General features: G+C 42.9%; 1 protein-coding gene across 6 annotated transcripts in view; it reads left to right on the plus strand.

The window, feature by feature from the left end:
• LOC137373907 (spectrin beta chain, non-erythrocytic 1-like) overlaps positions 1-12,623 on the plus strand; it is a 362,769-nt gene that overhangs the window by 170,410 nt on the left and 179,736 nt on the right. The window contains exon 1 of one of the 6 annotated variants that reach the window (XM_068039485.1): positions 890-1,260. The exons of the other annotated variants lie outside the window; for them this stretch is intronic. Coding sequence (XP_067895586.1) covers positions 1,170-1,260 — 91 coding nt within the window. The 5' untranslated portion in view covers positions 890-1,169. Of the gene's footprint in view, positions 1-889; positions 1,261-12,623 lie in introns of those variants that run through there. 6 annotated transcript variants of the gene reach the window in all.

Genomic DNA, 12,623 nt, shown 5'->3' on the forward strand with positions numbered 1-12,623 from the left:
AAAGGGACAATCGCTGGGTCCCCTTGAGGCGAGGGGGGTGAGTGTTGTGCAGTGGGGGTGATTGGGCCATGGGGGGAGCCTCTGTGGGGCACAGGGTGCCTGATCAGAAGGGTCCTCCACCAGCCCACAAGGAGGCTGCCAGGTTTTACTTGGCGACCTCCTGGAGGACCTGAGCCACCCACCCCCGCTGGTAAAGTACCAGTGGGCAGAGGCCCTTAAGTGATATTTAATTGGCCACTTAGCCTCGATTGGCTTGGATTGGGCAGGTTGTTTCTCAATGCCACCATCCCTCTAAAAATTGCAGTGGGTGCGGGAAGTGCTCCTATGTGTGAATGTTTAACAGCTTTCAAATAAATTAACACCTCTGCATTAACAGTTTGTATATTCGAATCCCATGCCCCAATTTCAAGCTCACAATTTAAAAATCTTTGCCAAAATAACTTCCTTTCTTCGCCTTTCCTTCCTCATTTCGCTTTCCTTCGAAGTGGTTTATATTGTAAACTATATTATTTCACTAATATGGTTCCATTAATTATTTGTATGTCATTGGAAGAAATATTGGTTTTATGACTTAGAATTTCAAGCAATAGTGAATCTATTTTATTGCCCTATGTACAGTTCTGTTACTAAAACTAAACTAAAATTACACTCTGCAGTTGTTGCATTAAAAGCTCATTCATGTGCATTTATTTGAACAAAGATAGCTGGTGCAAACGGCTATATTTGCACTGTAGTATTCCATCTGCTGTCACCTGATTGTTGAAGACTTGTGTTTTATTCCACAAACCTCTTGAGCAAACAGAAAGTGACATCAGTTACCCGACTACCAGAGGGCCAGCGTCAAATAAAAGCGCAATTCACAAGCAACTCTTCTAGTGTATGTACCAGGTAGAGCATTGCTGCTCGTGGAGCCTCCGCGCTGAGTTCAGTCAGCTCGAAGGATTATGTTAGCCGGCCACGAACGCATTCAGGCAGAGCTGGAACATTGCTAACCAGGGAAAGAGAAATTAAAAATCAATTCGAAGGCTCCACCCATCAGTGCCTGGTCGTGCCTTTAGCGTTCTGCGGAGCAGCCTGTGGAAATTGGGCTGTGCAGTTTACCTATCTGCCTTACTGGGAGTGTACAAGGCAATTCTTCTCTCCTCACTGGCACCTGAATTATTCTACTCATGTCCACCCTGGCAGGGATATCTCCTGGTTACAATCCATCACATCAGGCGTCTTGCAATATCACGGATGGGCGTTTCAAACACTTACAAGGTACACTCAGTGCTGTTATCTCTGCCTGAGCGCAACACATATCCTGTTGTAAAATGAAAGAAATAAGATTATGCAACGGCATAAGAGTCGGAGAATTCGGAAAATCTGAAGTGGGTACAGAACTTGTTTGTATGGTTTTCTGAAAATGAATTGAAATAGATCAAATCAGCTTTAATGAATGGCTTTGTCACTTAGGAGAAAGATAGTGCTTGTATTTAACCTGATCCCCAGATAGAAGATGCCTCCTTATGTGCTTTAGACAAATATATAAACGAACTGAAATCTGTTACAGATTGGTGAGCATCAAGAATTAAATGCCTGGAATAATTTATTTAGAAGCTGGAAGCAATTCTTTCGACTTTCTAACGGCCAAATCTGACCAAAGTACACTTCAAACATTAAAGTTTCATAAATAAATAAATAGCGTTCCGGGATTGTCAATACTACAAGTACTTTGGACCGTGCATTGTGCTGTTTCGTACCGACAAGGGTTCAATGTGGGGTCATTGACACCAGCTGAACATATTCCTGCTGTTTGTGATCCAGTTCCAGAAATCCAACTTGCAGAAATCCAGTTTCATTGCATTTTTAGGTCTGCTCCAGTTTGAGCCGCACTGAGTAAACAGTAACGACGTCTCTTCCCCAGTCACTCTTTATTCAGTTTGGCTCAAACTGAATATCATCAGCTCTGTATGTTGAATAGCGGAAGTAATTATGCCGAATGACCCTTCCTGTTCTGCAGTAACTTTTCAGCATCACAATAAGAAAACAGGTGTTCAGTTTCTCATTTTTATGCCCCATTCCCCCGTTTTTATTTGTAAAAAATAAATTAGCACCTCTGTTCTTACCGTCACATCAATGTACATTTCTTGAGCTTATGGTGCTTAGATGCGCCGTGCCAATATTGTAGATGGGGTATAAAGTAGGGGAGGAGACAGAACACACTTTTTCATCATTGCAGGGTCGTGCACAAATGGCACAATGGCAATTCCGACATGCATAGAGATATTACAGAATAAATTACAGCCATTGCAAAATATGTCTGCCAAACACTTTTTTGCAACAATAGGAACTTGAAGAGCCTCATTAGGTTTAATCATTATATTGAATCATGCATAGGCAATAGTAATTCTTGAGCATTGCTTAAATTAAAGTTTGTAGCTCTCCTTGTTCCTTATTTTTTACAAGATTCACTTAATAATTTTGCAGAGTGGCGTAAGACTGAACTATGTATAATGCTCTGGTAAGGCTATACCTTGACTATTAGTTCTGGTCACCTATAGGCAAGGGAGATGTTAAAACCCTAGAGGTATGATACTGATACTGAGGACTGAATTATGAGACTTTTTTCATGGGGAAGATTTCCACTCTTGGTTATTTATTATAAAATATGTGTGAGAATGTTCCGTATGATTTCATTAGAAATAAACAACAGCAGAAATCTTTCCCCCATAGAGTTGTATAAGAAAACATATGGCACATAAAGTAAATCCAGAACAGTACTTCAAATTAAAATGTTTCCTTGGAACGAAGGATACAGATTAAAACTGACAAATGACAAAGTTGGCACTGGTATCAGGAAGATATTCTTTACACAAGGAGTGGTTAATAGATGGAATGGATTTCAAGTTAGTAATTCTGGAAATAGATAGACAGCTGTTGCTGTGATGGAAGGATTATAGGTTAATTACAGATGGATGTGATAAAATATGCTGAATGTATTGCCTCATTCCCCATCTACCTTCTGTTGGTCCTTATAATGGCAGGTTCTCTGATTATCATACTGTTACATGGGCAATTTTTCTTTAAATCCCAAATATTTAAGTATTTCTCTAAAAACCTCAATGTAGAATGAGGAATGCAGAATAGCTTAATACTGGCCACTGAAGGTAAATGAACCTTTTTCCATTTATCCTTCGACCTCCCAGACCATGTCCTTAGTCCTCTAATCTCTAACAATTTATTTGTGAAACCATGATGGGGAGGTTGTGTGGTGGGGGTGAGGGGGCAGGTGTGGAGGTGGATTATGTTCTTTGGGGTAGAGTTCCTATGGGACCAAGCTTCTGTCCACTCCTCTAAACCTGTGCAAATCCTGGTTCATTTCTTGGTTTGGGGTTCATTCCATTTCCGTGGCGGGATCCTGATGAGAAGACAGAAGTATCCCGAAAATAGCAGCCAGGCTCCCACTGAAGACCTAAGCTGAAACTGAGGGGTTCAGGTGGTAAGTGGTGGACCTGACTGGAAGGGAGAGGAGGCTACTATAAAGATCTCTCTCTCTCCATTAAGGAATCTTGGATCCTTTACCACCACCTCTTGGTGCCTACTGCCATCATTCCAAGTGGTGTCCCCAGGAAGTGTTGGTCAGTGAAGTAGACTGTAGCCTGGGGACTGACTCCACTCACCACCATTTGCATACAGTATAGTAGGTGGAGGGAAAGGAGTGACCAGCGGCAGTTCCAGCAGGGGTGGTGGAAGTCCCATTTGGGGTGATAGACTTTATAGCCTGCATCTTCCATCATTCTGTGCCTAAAGTTGGGCTGGCTTCAGAGGAGAATTCTTCTCCATGACTCCAAGAATAAAAAAATAGCACAATGCCTGTCTTTCTCCAAAATTAATGATCCTCTTAACAAAATTGCAATTTCAAAAACTGCACTAAAAGCCTCATGGTTGTATGATTTCATATGTAGGTCATGAATTACAGAGAAATGACACATTGTACCATTTTTTAAAATAAAAGATTTAATTTCTTCTTTCTGTTTTTTAATGGCTGGTTTCCAAAAAGGAGTCTTAGCCTAACTCAGACATTGCCTCTCCAAAAGGGTTGTTCTTAAAATTTAATTTAGCACTAAATAGTAGTTCTCTTGTGATGTGTTAGGTTGTACCTCCTCAGTGTGGTTGCTTTTTTCTCATGTTCCAGGATCAGGTAAAATGCTTTACAAAGTTGGAATCACTGTGCTGCATCAATAGTTCCATCACCATCAAGTTCTGCCCAGTAATTAACACCCGCTGTACCTTTTTTCTGAACAGTGTTTCCTGGCAATGCAGCCCAGCGCCAACGTCAGCAGAGTGCTCCCAGCTTTGCACCTGTGCAGAACGGACACTTGCTGTCAGTATGGTGCTGTACATGCGCCGCCTATGTCAGCACCTGGCTTGCTAGAACTAATTGTAATTGTGGAGGAGGTATTGTGAGATGTTCACAAACACATTCTTATTTATTAACCATAATGATGGTCTATTATAAAGTTCATTATGTTGAAAAATTACGTGAGATATTTTTGTATTCAGTATTTTGCCACTTTCTGCCACCTTCAGTTTTGATCACTGCATGTTTCTTGAGTAACACTCTAGTGGTTAAATTCACTGAGCATGATTTGACACAAAAGTTCATAAAGAAGCTGACACAGGCCCATTCCAAAAGGCATATTTGCAGAAAAATAATAATTAGAATTTAACAAGTCTCACTTACCCATCGTTGGCGGTTTACCACTTCAGTGATTATTTAGACATCAAACATACTGATGTTACATAGATTTCTATATAAGTGTTTTTTCATGTACCTTGTCTATTTTCAGCTGCTGCACCAATGTGCGACTTTCTTGTGTCCATGTCACATTTTCACAATGTTCAGACTGTACATCTGTGTTTGAGATACAATCTGAAATAGTGGATGAAATAAAAACAAGAAATGCTGGATTCACTCAGCAGGTCTGGCAGCATCTGTGGAAAGAGAAGCAGAGTTAACGTTTCGGGTCAGTGACCCTTCTAGTGGATGAAATATTTTGCATCTTCATATATAAAAGGAAGTTGCTAAATTGGCAGCCTCTTACTCATAATATGTGAATTGCTGTTGAGAACCTTACCTTAGTCAAACTGGTCACCAGCTGCAACGCTGCTGGTTGTCCTAATTGTCATTTATTGTTGTTACGGTCAAGTGCGTAGGGGTTGAAGGGCTTCCCTCTTTTCCCTCTCCTTGTTAGACCACAACAGATTGAATTCTTTCTTCAGGTGGATGTACTGGCCAATTCAGTAGGTCTTTGATTACTTACTTGCTGTGATCATAACAAGAACCAGTCGGACAGGTTTTCTTGAGTTAACAAAGAAAGAGGTTAACTTGATGTACCTAAACCAAGCTAATAAAAGAATAAACAACGCATCAACTTTCACTCTCACATGCACACTAGAGGTTTACTCACATAAATACATTACAGACTGGGGAAAGGTAGATTGGTTGAGTTAGAGTACATAAAAACAATAAAAGATATACAGTCTGTGAAGTTTGGTGATTCACCTGGCTTTGAGCTGAATTCAGTGGTCCAGAGGCTTTTAGTTTGAAGAGGTAGATGACTGTTTCGATGAGTCTCTTTGAGATAGTGATGTGGATAATTTCCTCCAATGGAGTTTCTGATTGCAGCCAGAGTATGCAAAAGTGGTCAGTCAACAAGCAGGATTTGAAAGCTTTCAAGCTGGACTGGAGAGAGAGGGAGAGAGATCACCACTTAGGGTCTGCTCATGTCAGAGTCCAGTTGCTGCTCCTCTGCTGCAGACAAAAACACCAGCTTAAAACCATAGATAGGGAGGGGCTTGTCATATGACAGTCACTCAGTCATTCAAACATAGCAGTTAGCAGTATTCCACTGCTTGCTGAAAGAACAAGCAGTTCCTTTATACTTCCTGGGTCTTGGTTCTTGCTGGGGGCTGAGCAGACATTTCTTCTCTCTCCTCACAGTCTATTGCAATGTAGGATACAGTGCAACAAACTAGGTGATCAACTTAAGCTGAAAGGATGACTTTTCTTGCAGCTTGTGCTTAAAAATGTCTTTGAAAAAAATATATAAATTCAGATCTCCAGTCAGTGGATGAAAGAAAATTATCATTCAACAAAGCACATTGGCGTAACATCTCTCCACCACACGAAATGAAATGTTACAACAGGAACATTTCATTATGGGGTCACAAATTAAAAAGAAAACTGTATACACACATACTCATCAGTCTCACTGTCATGGTCATACTCTAATTTTTTTTTTTATCTGGGATTGTGCACGAGCACAACTGGGGAACTCCAATGCTTTGACTGCGCTCAATCAGCTTGTGCTCCAGCATACACTGAATTTCCTCATGTATTTCTACAGTTCTCAGTGTCAGTGAACTCAATCTTGGATTCAGAGTTGTTCATTCATAACTTTGTGAAGATCATCCAGTGCTTCTTGTATGTGTTTTTTCCTGTGCTCATCCAGCCTGGCCCACAATTCCTCCTCAGTTAGGACACTTGACTTGCAGTCACCACCATCACCACCCTCCAAATCTACCACAAAAACCTTTTTGGTCTTAGGGTTTTCCTTTGGCTTATGGGCTTTTCTGTGTCTCCCTTCAGAATTTCAATCTTTAATTTCTAGGTTTTCATTCTGAATTTCCTCACAAACCTGAGTCAGTTTCTTGGGATCTAGGCGATAGGGATTTTGTTTTATGGGAGGGGTCTCTCCCACATCTACATCGTGTAGGGTTAGGGTTGTGCACCCTGTTTTATCCCTGCAGATCCCTTTAAACGCTGTGAACAGCCTTGTTAGGTCTCCTCTATGTTCTGCGTTTAAATAGGAGAGTACGGTGTCTAATTTCCTTAACATTTCAGTGATAGCTAATGGGACGGTAGGGGGTTTGATTTGGGAATCCTTCAGGCTCTTCTCTAACACATCCTTACTGTCCCTTTCCCCCTCCTCTTTCCTACTGCTTGACAGACTTGGGCTTGTTTGTCCCCTTCCCAGCTGTGATATCGTTTTAACATATTGATGTGGCACAGCCTTTGCTTGTTGCTATGATCTGGGGTGTCAATTACATAATTCACCTGGCTAATTCTTTTCACTATTCTGTACAGGTCACTGAACCAGGCTTTCAGTGGTTCTCCCTGTATTGGTAATAGCACTAATACGTGGTCTCCGGGCTGAAATGTTCTGGCCTTGGCATGTTTATCCACTTGTCTTTTCATAGTTGTCTGGGAGGTTTTTAGGTGTTCCTGAGCCACCGCACAGGCTCTCATGAGCTGTTTTCGGAACATTGGAGATGTAGTCTAACAGGGAAGATTCATCCCTGTATTCCAAAAACCTCTCCTTGATTAGTTTTAGAGGACCTCTCACCTCATGTCCATAAACTACATTCAAAGGAATTAAAGATAGTGGACTCATTGGGTGAGTCTCTGATAGCAAACAGAAGAAATCCCAGCCCTTTGTCCCAGTCATAGAGGTACTCTTAGCAGTGTGCCCTGATCATTGTCTTTAGGGTCTGGTGGTACTGCTTCAAAGTCCCTTGTGACTGTGGGAGGTAGGCTGAGGACTTTAGCTGCGTTATGCCCAGATTACCTATGACCTTTTGAAAAATATTGGGCATAAAATTTGTGCCCTGATCCGACTGGGTCTCAGCAGGCAGCCCATATAGGGTGAAGAATTGGGTTAGCCCCTACACCACTAGCTTGGCAGAGATAGTTCTTAGAGGAAATCAAGTAGTCACAACCATAATGGTAAGAAGATACTGGTAGCTCCTTTTGTTTTCGGCAGGGGTCCCACACAATCTGCCAGCGCTCTGCTGAACGGTTCCCCAAAAGCCAGTGTGGGAAGTAGGGGTGCAGGTTTTATTGCAAGTTGAAGCTTCCCCACAACCTGGCACATGTGGCAAGTCTTACAGAACTCCCCCACATCCTTGTGGCCAGTGAAAATGTTGTCTGATGCAGGCTTGGGTTTTTCTGATACCAAAATGTCCAGCCATTGAAATCTCGTGGGCTATTCTCAGTATTTCCCTACAGTACCTTGGCGGCACCACTACCTGGTGAGCCACTGTCCACACTTCATCTGAAGATCTGTAAGGAGGTCTCCACTTCCTCAGTACCTCATTCTTTAAATAGTAGCACTCTGGAACTCCCTCTGTTTCAGCTTCAGTTTGGGCAGTCTGTGGTAACTTTTTTAACCCTGGGTCAGCTTGCTGAGCCTTTACCAAGGAAGACATTTAACCCATCCTCTGGATCCTCTAACTTCCCAAACAAGGTTTCAGATAACCAGACAGTAGGGTCATCTGTCTGCAGTGCCAGTTCAGCCTCCTCTGACAGAGCTTGTTTGGCCATGGACTGGGTCACCACAGTCAGAAAAAATGCCAGGGACCTGTTCACGTAACTGCTCTGTCTCTCTAATCTCTTTCGGTCTCTGTAAAACCACTGGAGAAGCGAACACTTTTGCTCCGCCCGATCATTACCCAGGAGCAGGTCGACATCGTCCACAGGTAAACTAGAGACAATCCCCACAGTTACCGGTCCTAAAACAAGGTTGTACTCCAGGTGTACCCGGTATAAAAGGTATGGGCATATACTTTCCTCTGATACCGTTTACTAGCACTGTAGTATTTAGTGCACTCTCTGGGGGAAAGGTCATGCCTTTTCCCAGCAGAAGGAATTGCGTGGCCCTTGTATGCCTAAGTATAACTATGGGCTTACTCACCTCACTCGAGGGATATGGGGTCACTTTTCCTCTGGATTCAAGATTCTGGTAACTCTCAGGGATTTTGTTAAGTTTTCCTGCACTCTCAGCAGTAGGTTGCTGAGTTTTACTGCTGCAGTTAAAGCCACAGCATGGTCTGCTATGCTTTCCATCAGGGCCCCTTTTCCTGCACTGGTCTGGTGTACCCTGATTAAACCTATGGGTTTTCCCCATAACTTCCAGCAGTTGGCTCGAAGGTGATCTGCCTTGTTACAATGGTGCTTCTGGGCATCACTCCTGTTCTCGGCACCTTCCTTTTTGACCTGAGGAGGGCCCCCTGTGTTTCCAGCTCTCCCTTCTCAATGATGGCTGTTCATCCTCTTGTCACTCTCCCACTGTCTATCCTTTTCAGATTTGGGGAGGTGATTAGAGAAGGGTTTCCCTTGGGACAAGGTCTTATGAATAAGTGTATAATCATCAGCCATGGTTGCTGCTGGCTCTTGGAAGCTTTTGTTCTTCCATGTGGTTTCTTATGGAAAGGGGAAGCAAGTTTTTGAACTCCTCGAGGCGGATCACCATTCTGAGGTTTTCATAGGTGGACTCTATCTTAAGTGCCCGTATCCATCGGTCGAAAGCGAGTTGCTTAACCCTTTCGAACTTCATGTAAGTTTGTTCAGGCTGCTTTCGGGGAGTTCAGAATTTTTGGCGGTACGCCTCTGGTACTAGCTCCTATGCACTCAGGACAGCATTTTTAGTCATCTCATAATCTGACGAACTCTCATCAGGCAACAGTGAAAAAACCTCATGGGTGTTTCCTTTTCGTTTGCTTTGCAGTAACAGTGTCCACCTGTCTATTGGCCACTTCAACTGTTCTGTACGCTTTTCAAAACAGATGCAAAATGCTTCCACATCCCCCTAATTGAACATTGGTATCAACTGGGAGAACTTAAAGAGCTCAGCACCTAGTCCTGAACTAGGGGTAGTTCCCTCACTAGGGGTGCCTTCACTGGGTATATTGAGTCTTCCCCTATTGAGTTCGAGCTTCCTTAACTCCCTTTGGAAAGCACTTTTTTCCTTTCCTCCCTTTTTCACTTTCCTGGAATTCTCTCCTGTTTTTCTCTCTGGAAAGCTCTTTTTCCTGGAATTCTAATTCAAATCTTCTCTGTTCTGGCTGTATCTTAGCTAATGTTTCAGATTCTATGCCTGTCTCCGGTTCTTCAGTGTCAATTTTAAAATGGTTGGCCACAAGTTTTAGGATTTCAGGCATCCTGATTTTTGGACGGATAGTAATCTCTAGCTGCCCAGCTACATTCCTGAACTCTTCAACATATAGGGATTTTACCCTGGCCCAAGTTAGTTCACTTTGTTTTAGGAAGGTACTGGCCTCGGATGTGGCAATCTTTGTAATCTAGCACTGAAAACCACAAGAAAACCTGTATTGAAGTTTTAAAATTATTGCTAGGGATCGATTTGGTTTCCCACTTCCAATTTCCCATTTGTCTTTGGGTTTGATCCTGGATGAGACCCCAAATTTTTGTTAAGGTCAAGTGAGGAGGGGTTGAAGGGCTTCCCTCTTTTCCCTCTCCTTTTTAGACCACAGCAAGTTCAATTCTTTTTTAAAATGGATATACTGGCCAATTCAGTCGGTGTTTGATTGGTCCTTCTTATGATCATAGCAAGTAAGTAAGCAGACAGGTTTTCTTCAGTTAACAAAGAAAGAGGTTAACTTGATTGTACCTAAACCAAACCAATAAAATAATAAACAACGCACCAACTTTCCCTCACACACAGGAGAGGTTTACTCACAGTAATAGGTTACAGACTGGGGAAAGGTAGATTGGTTGAGTTAGAGACCATAGAAAAAAGGGGTATACAGTCTGTGAAGTTTGGTGATTTGGCTGCCTTCTAGCTGAATTCAGGGTCCTGAGGCTTTTAATTTGAAAAGGTAGATGACAGGTTTGGTGAGTCTTTTGGAGATAGTGATGCGGATGATCCCCTCCAGTAGGGTTTCTGATTGTAGCCGGAATATGCAAAGGTGGTCAGTCAACAAGCAGGATTTGAAAGCTTTCAAGCTGGAATGGAGAGAGAGAAGGAGATAGACCACAACTCAGGGTCTGCTCATGTCAGAGTCCGGTTGCTTCTCCTCTGCTGCAGATAAAACCACCAGCTTAAAGCCATAGATGGGGAGACTTGTCACATGACAGTCGCTCAAACATAGCAGTTAGCAGTATTTCTCTGCTTGCTGAAAGAACAAGCAGTTCCTTTAAACTTCCTGGGTCTTGGTTCTTGCTGGGAACTGAGTCATAGAAAGATACAGCACCGAAACAGGCCCTTCGGCCCACCGAGTCCGCGCCGACCATCAACCGTCCATTTACACTAATCCCACACCAATCCCATTTTACCTCTCTCATCCCCTCAATTCTCCTACCATCTACCTACACGAGGGGCAATTTTTTTTTACAATGGCCAATTTACCTATCAACCCGCAAGTCTTTGGCTGTGGGAGGAAACTGGAGCACCCGGAGGAAACCCACGCGGTCACAGGGAGAACTTGCAAACTCCGCACAGGCAGTACCCAGAACAGAACCCGGGTCGCTGGAGCTGTGAGACTGAGGTGCTAACCACTGCGCCGCTGTGCCGACCTGAGCAGACATTTCCTCTCTCGTCGCAGTCCATTGCAATGTGGGATACAGTGTAGCAACCTAGGTGATCATTTTAAGCTGAAAGGATGACTTTTCTCTCAGTTTGGCTTTTAAAAATGTCTTGTAAAAAAATATATAAGCTCAGATCTCCAGTCAGTGGATTATAGAAAATTATCATTCAACAAAGCACATTGGTATAACAATTGCACTTCTGTCCACTTTTAACATAACTCGGAATCACTAGGATGTATGAGCAGCATGCTTTGGCTTTTATTTTTTTATTTAGAGATACAGCACTGAAACAGGCCCTTCGGTCCATCGAGTCTGTGCTGACCATCAACCACCCATTTATACTAATCCTACACTAATCCCATATTCCTACCACATCCTCACCTGTCTCTATATTCCCCTACCACCTGGGGGCAATTTATAATGACCAATTTACCTATCAACCTGCAAGTCTTTTGGTGGTGGGAGGAAACCGGAGCACCCGGCGAAAACCCACGCAGACACAGGGAGAACTTGCAAACTCCACACAGGCAGTAACCAGAATTGAACCCGGGTCGCTGGAGCTGTGAGGCTGCGGTGCTAGCCACTGTGCCACTGTGCTGCTTATTGGTAGCATTCCTGCTACTGCGTCAGAAGATGCTTGGTGTAACCCCGCTCCAGACTTTTCCGATGAGTGGAGACGGGAGCTCCAAGTAACTCATGTCTGGCGGGTCTAAATGGCAACCTCACCCTCATTACGTGGGTTGTGGGAGACCATAGATCCCTCCCACTGTATCGGACTACTCACCCTATCACTGTTTAAAAAGATAGTTACGGCCATGGAAGAAGTTTTCACGTTGCCAACGGGCACCATTCTCATCTGCCTGCGAAGCATTTCACTACCTGATGTGGGAAAGGTGCAAAGACACAAAGACAACAAATAGCTGGTATCCTTGATTGGTACATGTATTCTGGCTCAAGGAAATTAAATAATTTTGTAGTTACAAAAACTGCACAAAACTATTAAGATAATTATCATACATTGTTATCTATGAAAAAAGATCATGGATTGTGTCCAGTATTATTTGCACAGGGATGCAGGGTTCACAGTGGTTTTCTGTTTGAAGTAAAAACAGTGCAAAAAGAGCAGCTCAGCTTACATTTTTATTTCAAGGTCAATCAGAAAATTTCACCAGGGAATGGACAAGTGTTTAGATGTTCCTTAAATGGAGCATTGACCCCTTCTGAAGTGAAATATTTGTGCAATATGTAAGAT

Source organism: Heterodontus francisci, chromosome 9 (assembly GCF_036365525.1).
Source record: "Heterodontus francisci isolate sHetFra1 chromosome 9, sHetFra1.hap1, whole genome shotgun sequence".
Classification (NCBI taxonomy): Eukaryota; Metazoa; Chordata; class Chondrichthyes; order Heterodontiformes; family Heterodontidae; genus Heterodontus; species Heterodontus francisci.